Raw genomic sequence first — 21,220 nt, 5'->3', positions numbered from 1 at the left:
ACCAAACCAGGTGGGTCGCTGTTAGAGCAAGATACCAACATTCTCTCTCTGGCAACATGCGGCCTCATAACGCAATATGCAAAATGGCCAGGATATAATCCAAAACCACTCAGCACACAAAGAACTAGGAAAATCTCAACTCCCACGTGAAGACGATCAGCAGCCACCAACATCAAGGTGACAGATTGTTAGACATATCTGACAAAGACATCAAAGCCACTATTATAGAAATACTTCAACAGTAATACATTCTTCAGACAATTGGCGAAACAGAAAATCTCACTGCAAGCCACTTCAGCGGTCGCTATCACTACCTGGGAGGCCGTTTTGTGCCTCCTGCTCTGGAAAAGCAGTAGCAGCTGAACTTGCCACCCTACCCTGACACTGAGTGCGTCTACAGTCGGCAGTGAGGGAAGACGGGCGGGCGTCCTTCCCAATAAAGACTTAGCGCCCCCTCCCAGCGCCGTGGGGTCCTGGGAGCTGTTCTGGCAATAAAGGTTACTGGGTGGCAGGAGCTGGAGAGAAAAACAAAAAAACAGAAAATCTCAGCAAGAAGATCTAGAAAAAAGCAAAATGGAAATTTCAGAACTCAAAAGACAATAACGGAAATAAGAAATTCAGTGCATGGGTCCAAGGGCAGAATGGAAAAGACAGACAGATGTCAGTAAACGTACAGATCGATCAATAAAATGTATCTGATCCCAACAGAGAGAAAAAGCTATGGAAGAGAAATGAACAGAGCCCAAAGGACTGTGACGACACAGAACGATCCACCACCGGCGTGGGTGTCATCGTCACCCATGATAGAGGGGAAAGAATGCAACAATGAAACAGAATTTCTTAGAAATAATGGCTGAAAACGCTCCAAGTTTGGCAGAAGGTATAACTTGACTGGTCACCCAACCAGCAGGGGGCCGACTTCCACCCACTGCTCTGCGGTGGGGAAAGCACTTTGCCTTCTCTTTCTGCCCCAAGTGCCCACCAGACTCCTGCTTCCAATTGGGCTCAGCAAAATGTGTCTTACCCCCGATGTTTGGGTGCTAAAATTTCCCAGCACAGGTCAGAGAAATGATCCTGCGCATTGGAAGTTTTGTAGAAGCAAGATTTGTTCATGTCATAGAATCCAAGTTCACCCTCTGCCCCAACCCTCCAAGGTGGGCTGGGTTGACGCTGCTCCCCAGAGGCCACCATCAAGGCCAAGGCGGTGGATGAGAAAACCAAAAGCTTATTTAGTCCCTTCGGCCTCCAGGGGCCTCGATCGAGCAGTCTCTCTACCAATCACTAAAAACCACCTCCTACTGAGTCCTGTGCTAGGTGCTTGATGGACATGACTCTGGTTCACTCGTTTCTATGAACGGACCTCTGATCTCATTCTGTAGCCAAGGAAACTCAGCCAAAAGTTAGGAAACTAGTCCAAGGTCTCAAGGTCCCTGCGATCTACTTAGGCCCCTGTCTCCTAACTAAGAACTGTCCCACTGCCACCAGATGCCCTGTGCAGGGATCTGGGTTCCCCAAAGCAGGAAAACGCAGCTCCCTGGACCTCTTGGTCATCCCCATAAAGCCGGCCAGGCTCCCATCAGTCTGTGTGCGACATGGGAGTTCTCTGTAGGAAGAGCAAGTTCACTGCTGTGGGCCCAGGTGCCTAGCAGGGGCCTAGCACACAAGTAGGTGTGTAAGGCCACATAGCCTGCTTGCTCGCATATTGGAAGGCATGCCAGTGCCTCGTTCACACAGAGGGGACCAGCCTCCTTGCAGCACAGGCAAGTTCAAGGCCTACCTGTCTAGCGGCTGAGAAGCCCCTTGACCCGCCAAGCCCCAGGCCCTCGGCTAGAGGCAGAAGCCCTCCTAATAGGAGGCCCTTCAAAGCACCAGTGGGAACAGAGGAACCCAGGGGCTGCAGCCTTGTAACCTGGGAGACCCCGGGGAGCCAAGACTGCAGGCTGAGCAAATCCCAGCCGTGTGGGGCTCCCTCCTCAGGGCCCGTGGCCTGGCTCAGCTCTGAGGTATCTGAGAAGAGAACAGCTTCTGTGGCCTTCTCTCCAGAGGCTGCTGGTGGTAGTTCCACCGCTACCCCACAGGACCCAGCCTACAACCATGGTCTCCCCCCCGCTGCTCTGCACCTCAAGGCAGTAGCTCAGGTCTGTGACCCAATAAACCTCAGTGGCTCTGGGGACCAGAGACCACCTGTCTGTTCTCTTCGCAGCCCCAGACCCTGAGGGGAAACCCAGGGCCGGGGAGGGAGGTGCTGTGGGGAAATCCAAGCTGTGGCCCCGGTAAACAGCAGCAGGCCGCACCCCCTCTGCCTCCTCTTGCTTCAGGGAGGCTCTGAGATCGAGACTCGGCCTCCTGGGGGCAGAGACAAGGGCAGAGAGGACCGGCCCCGCAGAGGGAGGGCAGCCAGAATGGCTGCGCGCCTCCAGGCAGCCACCCCCTTTACCGGTCCCGTTCCACCTTTGGTGTTAGTGGTTCTACAGGTGCAGGTGGGTTTGCAGGAACAGGGCTACGGCAGGTAAGTGCTAGGGGGAGCTAGGTTACAAGGACAGGAGAAGGCTTTACTTACAACGAAGCTGCACTGTGGAGGAGAGGAGACAAGGAAAAAGCCAGGAGTTAATGCCAGGCTTGGGGACGTCCGGAAAGCAGGCCACCCTCTTGGCTACGCCAGAGTCTGCGTGGGGCCTGTGCCCTCTCATCGGCAGCCCCCCACCCCCTCCCATCTCACCAGCCCTCATCCTCAGCGAGCACAGCGTCCACGGGTGTCCCTCGCCTTAACTACTCAAGCCTCCAGAGGGGGTGTGGGGAGTGTGGGGGGTGTGGGGATGGATGGTCACGGCCATGGCCAGCCACATCATTTCTACTACCAGCTCAGGGCTCAAGACCCAGGAGTCACGCTGAGCCGGCCGAGCCTCTGAGCTGCACTGCAGAGCCCAAGAAGCCAGAACAGTCCTCAAACGTTGAGGCGGCCCAAGGCCGTAGAGGCTGGAGCTGGCCCTTGACCGGTGCCAGGTCCCAGCTGCCTTGGCCCAGATCCACACCACTCCCAGCGGCCTAGGGGACAGACCGGAGCCTTCAGCCATGCTGCCCGGCTCTAGCAAAGCACGGCCAGGGGTCCGGGCTCCCTCACCTTAGGGTCCACGCGCAGGGGAGTGTTGCGCTTAATGAAGGATTTCATGACACTGCTGCGGGGGGCCGAGGTCGGCGTCATGAGCATCTGGTTCCTCTGCACAGTGTGCAGGAAGGTCCGGAGGGGCCGCACCACCTGTAGAGGAGGTAAGGGTGCAGGGTGAGGACTCCTGGGCATGGCGGGGGCCCCAAGGGGGGGGGGGGGCAGAGGCCCACTCACCTTGCTGGCCGGGCAGGGTGGGGAAGGGGTCTTGTTCCTGGGGGGCTGCAGCTCCTCGTCCTCCAGCTGCGGCTCCTCGTCCAGCTCACTCACGGCCTGCTTGTAGCTGCGCTTCCTCCTGCCGCAGCAGGGTGGAAGCAGCGTCACGGGGCCGACCCCGGTACCCTCCCCAGGGCCCTGGCCACACCCCATAAAAGGTCACCCTGTGAACAGAACTGGGCCCAGCTCATAGGGCACCAGACTGAGAGGCGCTGCAGAGGTGGGGCCTTCCTGACCAAGTGACCAGTCCTAGGTCACACGGCCAGGAGGATGCAGAGGGTGGGGCCTAGGATCTGGTCACCCACTCCCAGGCCCGCTTTGTCTCATAGCTGCGAGCCACCTCCAGCACTAGGCCCCGCCCCTGACCACATTCCCACCTCCCCACCCCACCACCGAACAAGGACCTGAGGTTCATCCCCCTCTGGGCCCCTCAGAAGAGTCGCCTATACGCCCCTACCCGGATGCAAACCTGACACTCTGGGGTGGCTCCTTGGGGCCATCTGCTTGGTCAGTCTTGGGCTCTGTGAAGAGAGGAATTTTGGTGAGGCCGCAGGAACAGCTCGGAGGGGTCGGGGGAAAGTGTCCTCCAGCGGCAGCCATGGCGGGGGGAAGGCTCTCTTCCTGGCAGATCCCAGGGTGGCCAGCGGCAGAAGCCATCAGCCTTAGCACCAACCGGCCTTGAGAAATCTGTGGAAGTCCGGAGCCCAGCATACGATCCCCAGCCCGTGGACCCCTCACCCCCATGCCTGGCCTCTGGGATGAGAACAGGAGGACGATCCCACTGAGGTGGCCCCACCGTGTCCCGCCCCACCTCTAACACTGACAGCTAGGGGGCACCTTTCAGGAGCAGAAGCCCGGAAAACTGTAGACTCTAACAGACCTCTCAACAGGCTTCAAAATCCCACCCCTCCAGGCCTATCAGCTGAGGCTGCCATGACAGGAGGAGGGGAGGGCTTCCTGTACAGGGTCCACACATGGGGCATGGGGTCAGTCTGTTTTGCTTCACTGCTCGGGGGAAGCACCAGTTCGCCCCTAGCCGTTTAACCTTGCAGGGACCTTGCAGCTCGCCCGTGGGCTACGGCGCTGGAGCGGCCCTTGTCGCTGACTCCATCCCAAAGCTGGGGAAGCTGTGGACCAAGACCTCACGGCCACAGTGCTCTTCCCACTGAGGAGACGTGAGCCAGATGCTGGGCCACCCCTGGCGGCCTGGGAGTGCCAGAGCCCGTAGCTCTCCTGCTCTCTTCACACCAGGGACCCACGAAGGTGAGAAGTGAGCCAGCGGCAGAGACATCACACGAGGCCAGGTGTTCACACCCCAGCACAGACCTCCTCCCCCTGCCCCCCCGGGGAGGGGTCCAAGTCTGCGACCTGGCGCATTCAGTCACTACCCCAGTTCAAGCGCCCCACCCTCACCTCACCCGACTTCACACACCAACCGGCCTCGGCCACTCACGTGGCACTCGGCGACAGCTCCAACCAAAAGGTGGGCAATGAAACCTGCAGACCCAAAGATCCACGCCCCCCCCGGGTCTCGCTTACCTCTGGCTGGAGAGCCCAGGAAATGGGCCTCCCTCTCCCCCAAAAGAAAGTCAGGTCAAGGCCACCAAGGCCAGCACGACCCTGGGTATCTGCACACGGCAGGAAGACTCACCTTGCCGCCCTTTGGAGGGCGTCTCCTGGCCACCAGCCACAGGCTGCGAGCCAGGTGTGCTAATGGCGATCTTGGTGGCACTGCGGGGCCACAGGGTACTCCTGTCTTGCTTGGGGCCCTGGGGGAAGCGGGGGGTGGGGGGGAGGAACTGAGGCTTTGGGGTCTGCACCTGGGCCTCAGGGGCCCTTGAGCCCTCCCCTCCCTGGCCTGCTCGCCTTACCTCTGGCTCAGCCGCCTGTGCAGGCTCGGCCTCCTCGCTGGGCCGCTTCTGCTCAGGGCTGAAAGCAGAGCAAGAGGTATGTGGGACCCGCCCAGCCAGCCTGAGTCCTCCTCACAGGAGCACCTCCCCACCCGTCAGACGCCCTGGTCTGGGTCACAAACCCACAGCGCCACCCGGGACAAGAGGACAGCAGCCAGAGCCAGGGGCTCCCTGGAGCGTCTGCGGCCTGGGCAGACAAGGGAGGTCAGCTTCTGAATTCGGTGGCACTCCCCCCATCAGGGCTTGGTTCGGCATGTCAGCAGTTTGCCGGCTCCACCCCGACCCCTCGCGCCCCCATGGGTCACTGTCTCTGGTCCCTTGTGAGGCCTGCTCTCCATTCGCGGGAGGGCCAGCAAAGCCAGCATGCCTACCCGGTTTCCCTGTCTCCCCACCTCAAGCTCTGACCCTCTGCCCCAAAGCAGGGGCAGGAGGACCCTAGTTTTAGTGATGGCAAGATGTGGCCTCAAGGAAAAGCGGTGCTAGGGTGTGATTGGGGAGTGGGGAGCAGGGAGCACTGCCGCCCCCTTTCCACCACAATAGGCACGTGGCTCCTCAAGTTCGCAGCAGGCCTCTGGATTGGACTCCCATGGAGCCCACACCCTAGGGTAAGGCTTGGAAGAGTCAAGGCCAGGCCAGAGCTGACGCCTGTGTCGTTTGCTGCCTAGTTAGAATGGGGGGAGGGGTGGCCGCAGGACCAGGCAGTCCCCACAAGGAGGGAACGCTGGGGCACGGGAAATGCTTCCACTCCTGGGACTCACCTAGACAGGAATCCATGTGCCCTGCCCAGCCCTGGAAAGGTTCCCCAGACCCGGGAACTGAACTCACCCAACTTTCTGGGGCACCTCAATATTCAGGAGCCTCTCCAGGTAACTGTGACCTGAGGGGAAAAAAAAGGAATGGATGATGCCTCAGAAACTGGCCAGGTGTCACTGCTAGTGGTGCCGGGAGCCATGTGCTGGTTGGAGCTTGGCCACTCTTCATCTACAGCCAGACCTCTCCTCCCCAGAGACCACCCTTCCCTTCACCGGGTACAGAGACCCTGCCTGCCTGAGCAAATTCCCTCTGCTCCTAGCATCCTCGATAGAGCTGTTGGCTTTATGTCTCCTATTCCCTAGCTGGCAACCTGGGCCCATCTGAGAGCACACCTTGGCTCCTTCACTGGGCCGGGAATACCTTGGGAAGAGAAACCATGTCTGCCTCCAGATCCCCAACATCCAGCATGGGGTCCAACACAAAGCAGCTTATTCATTCAACGATTATTCTTTGAGGGCCTGCTATGTACCAGGCCCTGAGGCCCTGGGGACCCAACAGTGAGAAAGACCAACAGAGCCACTATGTAGCCTACATAACCATCCAATAATCCTGTAAAAGACACGTGGTATGTGTGATGACAGAAAAGAGCAGAAGATTTTGAAAGGCTACGGGGAGCCGAACTGGTCTAGAGGCTGGGACGTGAAGGAAAAGACGGTCACAGACAAAGGGGGAAGAGTTGAGAGAGAGAGAAGGACCTCCAGGCCAATTGTTCCCAAAGGCTATTTTCAGACTCCTGAGAGTCAAGTGCCCAATCAGGGGATCGATGAGGTCTTAACCATTTCCACCCCAACACGAAAACGTAATTTCCCCCTCTGTGCTGTGCTTTGCCTTGAGAGCGCAAAAGCAATGAAGCAGAGTCTGAGCACCAAACAGGTTGTGAAACCAGACTGGACCCCACGCTCGGCACAGAAAAGTCCAAATTCACTTAAGAATGTCCTTGATGAAAGAGTAAAAACTATGAATTTTATTAAATCTAAACTTAAGTACCCTCTGTGTGGTAGAGTGGAAAGTATGTGCGGCACCCTCTGCTATATAGTCCTATCTCTGAACAGCGCTCATGTTTGAATTCCCAGCTCAACTAGCCGTTTTTTTCATGGAACGATTTTTAATTGAAAAGGCAACTGACAAACCATAGTTATTCAATCTTGGATATTTGGTAGACATTTTCTTTAAAAATGAACAAAGTTAGTGGTCACCTAAAAACAACGAATAAGGGGGGGCCTGGGGAGCTCAGTCAGTTAAGCATCCGGCTTCAGCTCAGGTCATGATCTCACGGTTTGGGGGTTTGAGTCCCACAATGGGCTCTCTGCTGACAGCATGGAGCCCACTTCAGACCCTCTGTCTTCCTCTCTCTCTCTCCCTCTCGCACTCACTTTCTCTCTCAAAAATAAACATTTTTAAAAAAGAACCATGAATATCTGCTATCAATAATTAAAAAATGATTTCCCGCCCCAAAATAGAATTTCGAAAACTATGTATACATGGCCAGAAGCTTCGTGGCCTCCCAATACCTACAGACTTTTCTGATGAGATGGGAAAACAAATGTGCTCCTTTTAAAAAATAGATGATGAAGGGTGTCGACATTAGGCAGATGTGCATAACTCAGTGAGATAGCATTTTCCAAACGATCAAGGCATGATGCTACAAAACTGCACGTGGAGAAAAGTTCTATTCAAAGTGCAAGAGGGGTGGCTGGGTGGCTCGGTAGGTTAAGCCTCCGCCTCTTGATTTCCACTCAGGTCGTGATCTCACAGTTTGTGAGTTTAAGCCTCACATCGGGCTCTGCACTCACAGCACGGAGCCTGCTTGGGATTCTCTCTCTCCCCCTCTTTCTGCCCCTCCCCCTGCTTTCTCTCTCTCTCTTCCAAAAATAAATAAGTAAACATGGAAAAACTAAAAAAAAGAAAAGTGCAAGACGGTCCCAGGTGGGACCAGTGATAGTTTCTGATTCCACCCTGCAATGAGCCTTTAAGAAGCTACCACTGGTGGTGTTGAGTATGCACGAATTATCTGGAAAAAAAAAAAAAAAAGAATATGCACAATTATCCAAAAAGACGTTTAAAGTACTCCTTTCTTTTCCAACGACGTATCTGTGTGAGGCCAAGTTTTCTTCATATGCTTTAACCGAAACAACACAACGCAACACAGGGAGTGCAGAATCCGCTGTCTCTTTCAAGCCACACGTTAAAAACATCTGCAAGACGTAGAAGAGTAGCAGCCTCCTCACTACAGTTTTGTTTGGGAAAAGAAGTATTTTTGTCATAATAAAAACAAAACAAAACACACAAAAAAAAGTAGGGACGCCTGGGTGGCTCAGTCAGATAAGCGTCCAACTTTGGCTCAGGTCATGATCTCATGGTCCGTGGGTTTGAGCCCTGCGTCGGGCTCTGGGCTGACAGCTCGGAGCCTGGAGCCTGTTTCGGATTCTGTGTCTCCCTCTCTCTCTGCCCCTCCCCTGCTTGTGCTCTGTCTCTATCTCTCAAAAATAAATAATAAACATTAAAAGTTTTTTAAAAATCTAACGTTGATAGATAATAGGTGTGTTGTTTTTTTATATCAGAGTATTAAATAATACTTTTAATCTTTTTTTTTGAATGTTTATTCATTTTTGAGAGAGAGACACAGACAGACAGACAGACAGTGCGAGCAGGGAAGGGCAGAGAGAGAGGGAGACACAGAATCCGAAGAAGGCTCCAGGCTCCAAGCTGTCAGCACAGAGCCCGATGTGGGGCTCGAACCCACGAACTGTGAGCTCATGACCTGAGCTGAAGTCGGACGCTTAACCGACTGAGCCACCCAGGCGCCCCAATACTCTTAATCTTTAATATCAAAATAATATTACTAGAGAAAATAAAATTAGATAATACTGAAAATTTTTATTAGTATTTTTTTAGGGGCGTCTGGGTGGCTCAGTTGGTTAAGTGTCCAACATCGGCTTAGGTCATGATCTCATGGTTTGTGAGTTTGAACCCCTGTCAGGCTCTGTGCTGACGGCTCAGAGCCTGGAGCCGGCTTAGGATTCTGTGTCTCCCTCTCTCTCTGAGCCTCCCCCACTCACTCTCTGTCTCTCAAAAATAAATTAAAAACACATTAAAAAAATTGTTTTAAATATTTTTTTAAAGTAGGCTCCTCGCTCAGGGCAGAGCCCAACACAAGGCTTGAACTCACGACCTTGAGATCGAGACCTGAGCCGAGATCGAGTGACGGATGCTTAACAAACTGAGCCGCCCGGGCGCCCCTCAGTTTTAATTTCTAATACAGTGAACTATCAGTGTCTAGAACCCTCACAATCAAGAGCTCTTTGGGGTCTTCAACAATTTTTAAGACTGGGAGCAGGTGCTGAGACAGAAGGTTGAGAGCTGGTCTAGGCAGAAGGCCATGAGGCAGGAAGGGGGGCGGGGGGAGTTTGCGAGGTGAGGCTGAGAGGCAGCTGGGGCGAGGCCGGCTGGGGCCCAAGGGTCTAAGGGAAGGAGGGAAGATGAACAAGGGGCTGGAGCAGCAAACCACGAGGCCCAGAGGGAACAGCAGCAGGACCCTGCTTCCGGGGGTCGGGGGAAGCCAGGCCTGAACCGGCGGGAGGGGGCAGTTTGGGTCCAGGCCTACAATCAAGGGAGGTGCCTGCTCCCACTGGCGGGGGGCCAATAGCCAGAAAGGCTCCCCTCACGGCCCACCCCAGCTCCGTGCTGGCCGCTGAGGGAGCAGAGGGATGAAGAGAGGCCCGTGTGACCACACAACTATTCCACTGGAATGTCAAGTGCCATCTGCGTGCCATTCGGGCCTCGGGCCCAGGGTGGGGGCAAGGGAGATGGCGTGAGGCCTGGCAGAGGGCCGGATGGGCGGCTCCCCAATGCAGAGGTGGCCGGGGAACCCCAAAGAGGAGCCCCTCCTGAACAGCAGGACCCTCCAAAAACCCTGAAGCGGCTTCCGTCTAGCCGCTTCCGGGCCCACCTGTCCTCCCACCGCGGCACCATTTCTCCGCCCAGTGGCTCCCACCGGCCAACATGCGCCAGGCCAGGAATGCGGGGGCATCAGCGCCCCTTCCCAGCAGCCCCTCGCCGCAGTGCTCCACACCGACTTCCGGAGGTTCCCCCGCAGCGCCAGGCCTTCCCGGTCTCGCTTCCCCACAACCCCGCTGCAGGCATTTCCTGCTCCTCCAAAATGAACAAGTTGCACTCAAATCCTGACATCGAGGCTGCTCCGGGGGGAACCCAAACTAAGACCCCGCTTCCGAGTTTGCCCGGCCAGCCAAGCCCTCGGAACCTGGGCGTCAGGAAGGCCTCCGGGAAGCCTCTCTCCCCCACGGTTAAACACCCTGCGGCTCGATTCAGTTCAGGGGCAGCCTGGCCACAACCAGACTGAGCTTCGGGAACACAGGCTTCTTGGGGTACCTTTTAAGACTGAGCCTGGGGGCGCCTGGGTGGCGCAGTCGGTTGGGCGTCCGACTTCAGCCAGGTCACGATCTCGCCGTCCGGGAGTTCGAGCCCCGCGTCAGGCTCTGGGCTGACGGCTCAGAGCCTGGAGCCTGTTTCCGATTCTGTGTCTCCCTCTCTCTCTGCCCCTCCCCCGTTCATGCTCTGTCTCTCTCTGTCCCAAAAATAAATAAACGTTGAAAAAAAAAAAAAAATTTAAGACTGAGCCTGTGCCACATCCAAGCATTAAGATGGGCTCTCGACCCATATTCAAGGCAGGTGTTATCACCATTTAACAGATGGGAAAAACAAGGTCCAGAGAAAGGTGTGCCCAAGGTCACGGAGGCTGTGTGTGACTCCAGGGCTTAATCGCCATGTTTTACTGTTTCCCCCCCCCCCCCCCCCGCCCCCGCAGTTTCCCTCTTCCCTCCACCTCAAGGTGGATGAGCCCTGGCCTGGGAGTGAGACAGACTTGTCTAGAGTCTCTCCCCCGCCCTCCTTCCGGAGCTCCAGGCTGACCTGATCCGTCATACTCTCCAAGGATCAGATTCAGGCCTGAGGTAACCACCAAGGCAAGTCAGAAATATCTCAGCCATGTTGAGCATCCAAAAATGGCCCGTGTGCCAGATGCCCGGACTGCATGTCCTCAAGCCCCATGACCCAGAGCAAGCCCTTCCCCAGGTGGGGATGAAATCTGGCGAGGGGAGGTGTCCTTACCCACTGGACCAAGCCCCACTCCAGGGTTCCCCACAAGGCCTCCTCGGCAAGCAGCCGGCCACCCCGGAAAGGATGAATCGTGGGGCTCAAGCCCCGGTTTCCCAATGTTACAAATTCAGTGGCCACTGTAAGCTTCAGCTTCCTCCTCTGTCAAGTGAGGAAATGCTAACAGGCTAGCAGTGTTTCGCAAGGGCCAAATGAGAACCTAGTGTTTTATAAATCTTGGAAGTGCCAGGCAGATGTTGCCTACTGTTCTAATAGCCACTAACTTAAAACCTGGACCTTCTTCTCCAACAGCCCCACTGCCTCACTGTCCTCTGGCTGGACCCTGGAGACAGCCTCCTCCCTGGTCTCCCTGCCTCCTTCTCTCCCTTCCCTTTGGCCGTTTTCCCCACAGTGCCAGGGACCTTTCAACGACCATCAAGGGGCCACATCCTCTGCATCAGTGGGGTCAAGCCCAAGCCCCTTGTACGGCACATGAGCCCAAGAGACCCTATCTCTCGCCATTTCATTCCTCTGGGTCTTCGCACAAGCTGTTCCCTCGGCCAGGGATACCTTTCCCCACAATTTTTCCACCTGCCGAAAGCCCAGCCATCCTTCTTCGAAAGCCTCCCGGCTCAGACCCCACCTCCTCCACACAGCCAGCCCTGACTCTTAGAGCTGCCTATCCTCCTCCGTGGCTCATCGCACCTGCTCCCACCGCAACCACGGTCCCCTGAGCTGGGACCAGAGGATGACAAAAATGGCTCACGTAACAGCTGAGGCCCACACAAAGAATTTTCTGTAACCTGCTCAAGGTCACAGGGCAGGCGAATTGCTGAGCTGGCACTAAATCCAGTTCTCTGTCCCTAAAGGAGCCTGCTGCCATGACAATCTACATCTCTTCCCCGCAATATCCCCAGCACAGCAGTTTGCTATCAGGAGGCCACAAACGCGGCCAATGTCCGTGAGCCTCTGCAGGAAGAAAGCCAGACACGCTGGCCCTGGGTAAAAGGCCTCGGTCTGAGCCTCAGCACGGCCATTAACCACACTGTGGCCAATCTCCCTAGACCTCGGTTTCCTAATTTGTAAAATAAGAGGGTTGGGCCAGATTTGCGCTGTCCAATACGATAGCCACTAGTTTAAATCTAAACTCAGTAAAATGTAATAACTCTAAAAAATTCAGTTCCTCCATCACGCGAGCCACATTTGGGGGCTCAACAGCCACACGCGGCTAGCGGTGGTCTTGAGATAGGGCAGCATAGATATGGCACATTTACCCCATCGCAAAAAGTTCTAGGGACAGCTCCTTGCTAGATGGTTCCCCGGAGCCACTCCAGCTAAGCCAGGCACCAAGGACCATTCACCACACCCCTACCTCCTGTTGGGCCCCCAGACTCACAGATGATACGGGCGGAGGCAGCTGGCTCTTCAGTGGCTTTCTTGCCAATCCTTCTGCTTGACCTGCGGACTGGCTTCTCCTGTTTGGCCACCAGGGAGTACTTCTGGGCCAGCGAGACCTGGCGGCCCGGGGAGGACGGGGCAATCAGGCTGCGCCGCACGGATTGCGGGTCTATGTGGGCGCCCGTGGGCGTGGAGCAGTTATCGGGCAGGATGGGAGCCAGCACCCGCTCCTGCCACGGCGAGGCCGGAGAGCCCGCCAAATCCTGCGGGCCGGGGGAGGCCTGCGCAATCCTGAGCTTGGAGGCGGACCGGCTGGCTCCGCCCCCTCGGCCCTTGGGGTCCTGGGGTGTAGCCATCAGGGAGCTCACGGTGACAGACGCCAGTCTCCCAGTCTCCGGCTTCTGGGGTGTTGATTCCTCATCGGATATCAAGATGCTGTGGGAGGCGGGAGCCGTGGCTACAAGGGACGGAGTCGGGGAAGGAGCCCGGGCCGACTTGAGCCGGCCCAGGTGCAGCTCCGCACTCTGGCGCTCGCTGACGCCGATCTCCACCACAGGCAACAGCGGGCCCTGGGCCAGGCTATTTTCAAGCTCTTTGGCCAGCACTGTGGGAGACTCGGGGGTGGGCGAAGGAGCAGCCAATGCTGCGGTGGCTGCTGCCGCCGCGGCCGCAGCACGGGTCACCCGCCGCAGGACGGAGCCATTCTCCCCGACCACCGTGGCCAGCTTCTCCACCTTGTCCTTGCTGCGGAGGTGCCGGGAGCTCAGCTGGCTGCTCCGGGTCCTTCTGCGGGACAACCTGCTGGAGGCAGCAGAGCAGAGGCTGAGACAACCCAACGGGGCAAGGGGTACCCCCCGAAAATCCAGCAGGGGGCACCAGCTCCCCAGGAGCTTACAGGAAGTAGGAACCGGAGGGCTTGGAGGCAGAATACCAGCCGAGACCCGTGGCAGCTCCTCTCTTAGCCTGAGCCTCCTCACCTATAAACTGGGATATTACCAGACCTCACAGAACTGCTGGGAAGACTAAAGTCATTACAAACTTCCCGCTGATTGAGGTCACACTGCGCCAAGCATCTCATTGGAGGCTCTACTCCACAAGGTGGCCCTGAGAGGCAGGGACCATCCTCCTCACCTTAGAGATGAGGAAACTAAGGCTTAGAGGTAGATAATGAACCCGAGGACATCCAGCTGTGTAGGGGCAGAGCTAGAATGCGTACCCTGGACCCCCTGACCCCAAGACCCAGCCTGTTTCCCCCAGTACACGGCAGCCCACGGCCATTTCCATGGACGTTATCAAGTGCAGCAACAGGCAGAGCCCCTGGTCCATACCTCTGGCTGCTTTGACCCACACGGAAGGATGGATTCTCTTTCTTCTCCCACCTCTGAAAAATCCTTCCCAACTCCAAGGCCCAAACACACATACATGAACATGCACACACACACGCACACACACGCACACACACACACACACACACACACACTCTGGACTCCACGGTCCTGGGTCACACTTTGTTTCCTTGGGGCATTTCACCCCTCAGCACGGCCCACAGGGTACCCACTACTGCTCCCGCCGGCCTCTGCTCCCAGTTAACCCCTGCGGATCTAAGTCTCCTGGTGGGCTCCAAGCCTCCAGACCCAACAGGCCTAGTTGACCCTCCTCCCACCTTTTCCGGATGGGGTCTCTGTTTTCATCCTGAATGTAAGAAACCCGTCTCTTCTTCCGTCGGTTCTTCTGAGAAGGTGTTTTGGGCATCAGCTCGGGCTCCTTGCTGAATTCACTGTTTGGTACGAGGCAAGTGATGTTCATGGCTGCCCAGGAACCGCCAGCCCACTTCCCCAACCCAGCCTGGCCCCAGCCCTTTCCTGGCAGTGACAAGTCAAGCTCGGATGACCAGCACCAAGGTCTCCTAGGCCACGTGGAAGCCCCGTGCCAGGCCTGCAGGGCTTCCTCCCGGAGACACAGAGGGGAGCAAGGCTACCAGGCAAGGGTCCGCAGCGCCACCCCGAGGGCCAGCTCAGCACCTCTCCTTCCCCTTCCCATCACGTGAGGGCGGCCCCCAGCACCAGGCACTCTGGGGGAAAGCCCGGCAGCCTGTCTGTCTTGCAAGTCAGGTGGGGAAGCAGGCTGCTGTGTCCCCACCGCGCCCCCTGCCAGCTCGGCCCTGCCTTTACCTGGTGAACATGCGTTGGGCCTCCTCCTCAATCTCTTCGAGCCACACCAAGTCCTTATTGTCCACATTGCAGATAAACTCCATGAGCTTCTGGTCACACAGCTCCAGCAGGTGAATGGGCCCCGGGGCTGTGGACCCCATGGTGGCTCTGTCTGGTGAAAGCAGACAAGAGGCACAAGGGCTCAGGGCTGGGGGCTGGAACCTGGCACAGGGGAAGGGCCTGCCGGGCCGCAGCGCCCATCGCCGACGACCACAACCACCCAGTACCTGAATCAGAGCCCCTTCCTGCCCACAGCCCCTCCCCTCCACCCAGAGATGCAGAATTCCAAATGCCAACCCACCGGCAGTCAGTTTTGCAAAAAAGAAAATGCTCGTCGCCCACCCACAGCACGCTGCCCCCAGAAGTCCACACTTCCCAGCCAATTCTGGTAGCAACAGTCCTTACAAGTGGCCTTTTCAGGGGCTTAAAGTGACAAGACATGGCCACCTGCTCTCCTGGATCAGGGAGAAGCTGCAGCCGGCACAGGACCCCTCTCTACCTGCCCAAACACAGGCCTGTGGGTTCTCCTCTTACTACCTGTGTGGGGTGGGCAAAGGCCAGACACAGCCACCCTGAGCTACACACAAGCTGACCCCTCGCATCAGGCCAAAGAACATGGGTTCCAACTGCTCCTTCAAGAGGCCAGTGAACACAGGGTTCTGCATTCCAAAGGAGTCGGTAAGAAAGCAGGGGTCTAGAAACACGCTCGTCTCCTAAGAGTCCCCACAACCCTCTCCCTTGAGCTGAAAGGTCTTAGAAATGGATGAGAGAGCAGAGGGAAGTAGATAAGCAATGTCTTATTTTTAAGAGAATACAAAATCTACAAACCCAACATCCTCCTTTCTTTTTTTTTTTTTTTTTTAACGTTTATGTATTCTTGAGAGAGAGACAAGAGGGTGAGCCAGGGAGAGGCAGAGAGAGAGAGGGAGACACAGAATCCGAAGCAGGCTCCAAGGCTCTGAGCTGTCAGCACAGAGCCTGACGATGCTCGGGCTCAATACTCATAGACAGTGAGATCATGACCCAAGCCAAAGTCGGACGCTTAACCAACTGAGCCACCTAGGGGCCCCAAAACCAATGTCCTCTGAAAAAACAAAAACACAGGGGCGCCTGGGTGGCTCAGTTGGCCGGGAGGCCGACTACAGCTCAGGTCATGATCTCGCGGTCTGTGAGTTCGAGCCCCGCATCGGGCTCTGTGCCGACAGCTCAGAGCCTGGAGCCTGCTTTGGATTCTGTGTCTCCCTCTCTCTCTGCCCCTTCCCTGCTTGCTCTCTGTCTCTGTCTCTCTCAAAAATAATAAACATGAAAAATATAAAATAAAAAACAAAAAAACCCCAAACCAGCAACTCATGCATCCTCCTTAAGGCTGTTGTTATAAAATCATCATTGAAGCCCCCACCCCACCCCCAGAGGAAGAAGTATTCATTACAGTCACAGCAGGGGCTCAGTAAATATCCCCACAGGGGAATGGATATGTGTCATCAGCCATAATAACAGATTGCATATCTTATGCCCTGGCAGTGACCCACCACCCTGGCCTACACCCTGAAAATCAAGAACCAGGCTGACAGAGCTCAGCCTCTCACCTAAGATGGAAGCTCCTGGAAGGAGGAGCTAAGTCACTGATCCCTTGCCACCTTATAGAGCTTAATACCAGGTCCTGTGGCAGCTTCACAAGACTTCTGGAGGCCTGATTTCCAGGGCACACTAGCCTTTGTTCCTCAAGCCAACGTCTGCCCTGTATCTGGAAGCTTCTGTCTCCTAATTGCACAGCTTACTCGTCACCTGGATCTCAGCAACTCACCATCCCATCCGTCAATTTCAATTCTGTGCATAGCACTTGGGGGACTGTGTATCTCTTTGCTTACAGCCTGTCTCTGCCCACTAAACATTTGCTCTCTGAGGGCAAACCCTGGTCTGTTTTGCTTGCAACTGAAAGCCCAGAGCCTGGCACAGTGCCTGGCATGAGAGGAATACTTGTTAAATGAAATCAATTCCATCTGTCAACTCTACACCTAGAAATAAACATCCTACAGGTACTTCTCCCAGGCATACACACAAGGACACCAAAAGAGTTCATTCTATACACGTTAGGGCATGCCATACACAGGTTAGATGACAGGGACAGCGCTAATTGGGGCAGGGCCAGTTGGGCAGGGCGGCAGAAGCTTTGGACAGAGACAGCTCTGAAGCCAGCCAATCACGGGCATGGCCTCGCTCCCCCCCCCCCCCCCGCCCCACCCCACCCCGCCGCTCTGTCCCGGAGCTCAGCCCTGGCAAAGTGCGGGACCCCAGCTGGAGGCCAGGAAAGAGAAAAGTGTTTTAAGGAAGCCAAAACCCAGACCAAGGTTCACTAAAGAGCTACAACAAGCAACAACTGCTATCTTTCTTTCCTTTAAGTATTTGTTCAAAACAGCAAAGTTGATGAGAGCTTCTTTTGCAAAGTGCAAAAAAGTGTTTGGGCTTCTTCCATGGGGAAGTTTGTCCTTAGAGACCTCAGCTTGGCTATTTGAAAAGGGTCACTGGGCCACCTGGGTCAGTCTGTTGAGCGACCCACTTCGGCTCAGATCATGGTCTCATGGTTTGTGAGTTTGAGCCCCACATCAGGCTCTGTGCTGTCAGTGCTGAGCCTGCTTCAGATCCTCTGTCTCCCCCCGCCCCTCCCCTGCTCATGTGCACGGGCAGCTCTCTCTCTCAAAAATAAATAAAACATGAACAAATACAATAAAAACGATCACCGTAAGTTAGAAAAGAGGTGACTGAGAAAGGAGGGATCCGCATATCAAGGAGGCTCCTGTAAAGAACGAACAGCAAAAAAATCTCCGGCCAATCTAAGAACCTGTGTGCACAAACCAGGAACACCCAACATCCCACCAAGGGAGAAAGGAGCTCACTTTCCTCCCCAAATACTTCCCTCATACCCTACACCAGACCAGAGGCTCCACCGGCCTCCTTTGCAATGCCTGTTTTTTGAGGTGCAGGAAGTCGGAGACTTAACCGTCTACCACACCTTAGTGACAAATGGTCATGATCATAAACAGCTGTTCCACGGAGTCCTGTCTCCATACTCAGGTGGGGCATCATCCCATTTAACTCTCACTACAACCTCGAGGATACCTATGTGCAAATGAGGAAACTGAGACAAAGAGAAGTTAAGTCGAAGTCACCCAGTATGTCAGGGGCGGGGCCTGGATTTAAACTGTGCTCTTAACCACAAGGGATATCACCTCCTCGATTTCAGTCTCTGAAAGGTAAGGCCTACAGGAAAGGCCACGGCCGCCGGATGGTACTGAACCGCTGACGGTGAACGTCCCTGGGGAGGGACAAAATGAGGGGCAACACTGGCCTCCGGAAATGGTCAATTTAAAACGTTGCTCAGCTCGGGGGGGAAGTGTGGAGCGTGGGTTAACTGTACAGAAATGTCATCGGGCATAATTCCCGGTTGGTGTGCGCTCCCTGCGCGTCCAGGTCAACAAAGGGCTTCCTAGCACAAAACAGGATGCCAGGCACCCGGGAGGTGGGCGCGGGGGATTACGTTTTCGGAACCTCGTGACCTAGGTGGAGGATAAGGGGTCACCTCAGGCCCCAGGACCAAGGCAGGTCACCACTTGGAAGAGGTGACCCGTCCATTCCCAGGCCGCGGGGCAAAGGGCCGGGGGTGTCACGCCCCCAGTCCAGAGTTGGCGGGAGGGTAAAAGCTCGCCAACCACCCCCAGCCCCGCCGGCCGCCCCGCGCGCACTCACTCGACTGCACCGCGTCTCCTAAGTGCTTCTCTGATCCAAGTCCGGCGGCCACCCCAGCAGAGCCTCCCGCGGACCCAGACCCTCGGCTCCGGATCTCCAGGGCTCACCACTTCGGAGAAGCGATGGGGCGCTACAGCGCGGCGAAACCTACGAATTTCAAAACTGAAGACTCGACCAATCCCCAGTAAGTTTGTCTCGACGCTACAAAACTCTAGGCCAATCAGAGAAGAGAAAGCTCCAGCCCGGCCGCCTATTAGCTACTCGGGTTGGCAGTCTGCGGGACTAAGAGGCGGGGAAAGGAAGCGTTGAAACTTTAACCTGCTCAGCTTCCGGGAGCGGCGGCAGGCGGCCGCCAGAGGAAGTCGCCCTGGGTGGGGAATGCGCGCCCAGCGCCTCTCACGCCGGAACTACAAGCCCCAGCATGCCCTGCGAGGCCCCGCCGGGCCGATACCTTAGATCCGTGCGCATCGCCGGAGCTTTCGGCTTTGCAAGTTTCTTACTTTAGCTTTCTCCTCCGTGCTGCACGACATCCTTTTGCCCTCTGCCCTTTTTGAGAATTAAAAAGCAAATGCTTTGTAAATCGCACCGGACTTTGTATTTCTGTAGAGCCGTCTGCCATCTCTTGGATGGGAGCAGACTGGGTCCCATCTATAATGGCCTCAGTGTTTCTTTGGAGCAATGTTCTCAACCCGGGCACTTTTGTCCCACCCTCATTTGGCAATGTATGAATACGCTTTCTTTTTTGGGGGCGGGTGGTAGGGCTACTGGCGTCTGCTGGGTACAGGCTGGCCATGCTGCTAAACACCCTATATTGCATAGGACAGGTCACCCACCCACTCCCCGCAAAAAAAAAAAAAAAAAAAAAAAAAATTGTCCAGTGGCAACATTGCCGCTGTTGTGAAGCTCTGCTTTAATCAGTCAGTCTGAGTCAGGGTTGCCATTACCTGTAAAAGAATGCAGTTAAATCTGGAAGAGGTATTTATATGCCAGTGCTCATTGCAGTATTAGCCGAGATGGAAGCAGCCTAAATGTTTATCAACTGATGAATGAATGGATGAAGAAAATGTGGCATATGCATACAATGGATTATTATTCAGCCCTTAGGAAGAAAAATGCTGTCTTTGGCTACAACATGGATGAACCTTCAGGACACTTTGCCAAGTGAAATGAGCCAGTCACAAAAAGACAAATACTGCATGATTCTGATTGTAAGAGGGGTCTCATGCAGTCAAACTCTTAGACACGGAAAGTAGAGTGGTGGGTGCTAGGGGCTGGGGAGGGGAGGGAAAAGGGGAATTATTCAATAGAGGTAGTTTCCGTTTTGCAAGATTAAAAAAAAAAATTAGAGGAGTCTGCTGCACAATGGGCTTATAGTGATGTTGTAATGAACTTTTAAAAATGGTTGAGATGAGAACGTCTGGATGGCTCACTCAGATAAGCGTCTGACTCTTGATTTCAGCTCAGGTCATGACCTGCATCGGGCTGTGCGCTGATAGTGCAGAGCCTGCTTGGGATTCTCTCTCTGCCCCTCCTCCACTTGTGCTCCGTCTCTCAAAATAAGTAAACTTAAAAAACAATGGTTGAGATGGTACATTTTATATGTTTTGACCAAGATTGAAAAAAAAGAGAGAGAGAGAAGGGTTAAGCTGGGTCATCTTTTTCCAGTTCCTACGTTTCTGTGGCATTACTTTCTTCTGAACCTTCTTCGACCCTTGATGGAATGTATTCCGTTCCAGTCTAGCTCCATTGTCTCCTTTCACAGGGGAATGATAATTACCCCCCACTCCCGGATACTTTGTTGGCTCCCATGTTTCTCTTTAGCCTCCTTCAGAGATGTCCTGCTGCCAGTGTCAAGCCCCAAATCCTGTTAAAGCAAACTGAGAGGTGTGAACATGGAAGGAAAGTGTGTGAACGGGGGAGTGAAGCCTTGTTCTGCTCTGCCCAGCCCCAGAGGCCTGTGTCTACCCTGGAACCGTGCCCGGTGGAGTTAAACCGAGGGAAGAACACCCAGGATAGTAACAGCTAAACCTTACCTCCCAGCTACCGTTTCCTGAGCGCCCACTCTGTGACAGTATTTGTTCCTGGCACTTTTCTAGGCATTAGCTCCTCCCAACAAGCTGTAGAATTTTCTATTTTAACTGATGAAACAAGAGGATAAGTAACCTGTGGAGATACCATAGCAAAAGAACTGGAATCACGGGGCACCTGGGTGGCTCAGTTGGTTAAGTGTCCGAATTGGGCTCAGGTCATGATCTCACGGTTGGTGAGTTCGAGCCCCGCATCTGCCTCTATGCTGACAGCTAGCTCAGATGCTGGAGCCTGTCTTCAAATTCTGTGTCTCCCTCTCTCTTTGTCTCCCTTCTCTCTCTCTCTCTCTCTCTCTCAAAAATAAATAAAACATTAAAAATAAAAAAAAAAACTGGAATCAAACCTTGTGTCTCTCTGGAAAAGTTTGCCTCCTCTGTAGGAAGACTTATTTAAGGACAGATGTGAGAAAAGAGATTTATTTAAAAGCCTTCAAATCACAGAAAGGCTACCCTGCAAAAAATGAATTAGTTAGACTTACTCGTGGGCTTTACCTGAATTGTTATCCCATATCTCCAATACTGCACGTCTAAAATAATAACTTTGGGGGCGGCTGGCTGGCTCAGTTA

At 54.9% G+C, this 21,220-nt stretch overlaps 1 protein-coding gene and 1 long non-coding RNA gene across 9 annotated transcripts in view; one reads left to right on the top strand and one right to left on the bottom strand.

The window, feature by feature from the left end:
- The window catches only part of LOC122483874 (inner centromere protein), a 29,171-nt gene extending 10,419 nt beyond the window's left edge, over nt 1–18,752 (bottom strand). For 3 of the 8 annotated variants that reach the window (XM_043581381.1, XM_043581387.1, XM_043581388.1), the window contains exons 1-11: nt 18,567–18,749; nt 14,784–14,934; nt 14,276–14,389; nt 12,611–13,413; nt 6,115–6,166; nt 5,251–5,308; nt 5,031–5,148; nt 3,849–3,900; nt 3,341–3,458; nt 3,122–3,256; nt 2,561–2,572 (exon numbers count right to left, since the gene is read on the bottom strand). In XM_043581381.1, coding sequence (XP_043437316.1) covers nt 2,561–2,572; nt 3,122–3,256; nt 3,341–3,458; nt 3,849–3,900; nt 5,031–5,148; nt 5,251–5,308; nt 6,115–6,166; nt 12,611–13,413; nt 14,276–14,389; nt 14,784–14,923 — 1,602 coding nt within the window. In that variant the 5' untranslated portion in view covers nt 14,924–14,934; nt 18,567–18,749. Of the gene's footprint in view, nt 1–2,560; nt 2,573–3,121; nt 3,257–3,340; nt 3,459–3,848; nt 3,901–5,030; nt 5,149–5,250; nt 5,309–6,114; nt 6,167–12,610; nt 13,414–14,275; nt 14,390–14,783; nt 14,935–15,359; nt 15,472–18,566 lie in introns of those variants that run through there. The other 5 variants (XM_043581389.1, XM_043581383.1, XM_043581382.1 and 2 more) reach the window with 5 other exon arrangements.
- On the top strand, nt 17,346–20,882 carry LOC122483875. The gene is made up of 3 exons (XR_006297487.1): nt 17,346–17,439; nt 19,386–19,390; nt 20,871–20,882. It is a non-coding gene; the product is annotated as an uncharacterized LOC122483875 (long non-coding RNA).
- Nucleotides 20,883–21,220: the final 338 nt, after the last annotated feature.

The sequence above is a fragment of the Prionailurus bengalensis genome, chromosome D1, assembly GCF_016509475.1.
Source record: "Prionailurus bengalensis isolate Pbe53 chromosome D1, Fcat_Pben_1.1_paternal_pri, whole genome shotgun sequence".
NCBI classification, from domain to species: domain Eukaryota; kingdom Metazoa; phylum Chordata; class Mammalia; order Carnivora; family Felidae; genus Prionailurus; species Prionailurus bengalensis.
The sequence above is the reverse complement of the archived record's forward strand: the minus strand, read 5'-3'. Positions and strand labels throughout refer to the sequence as shown.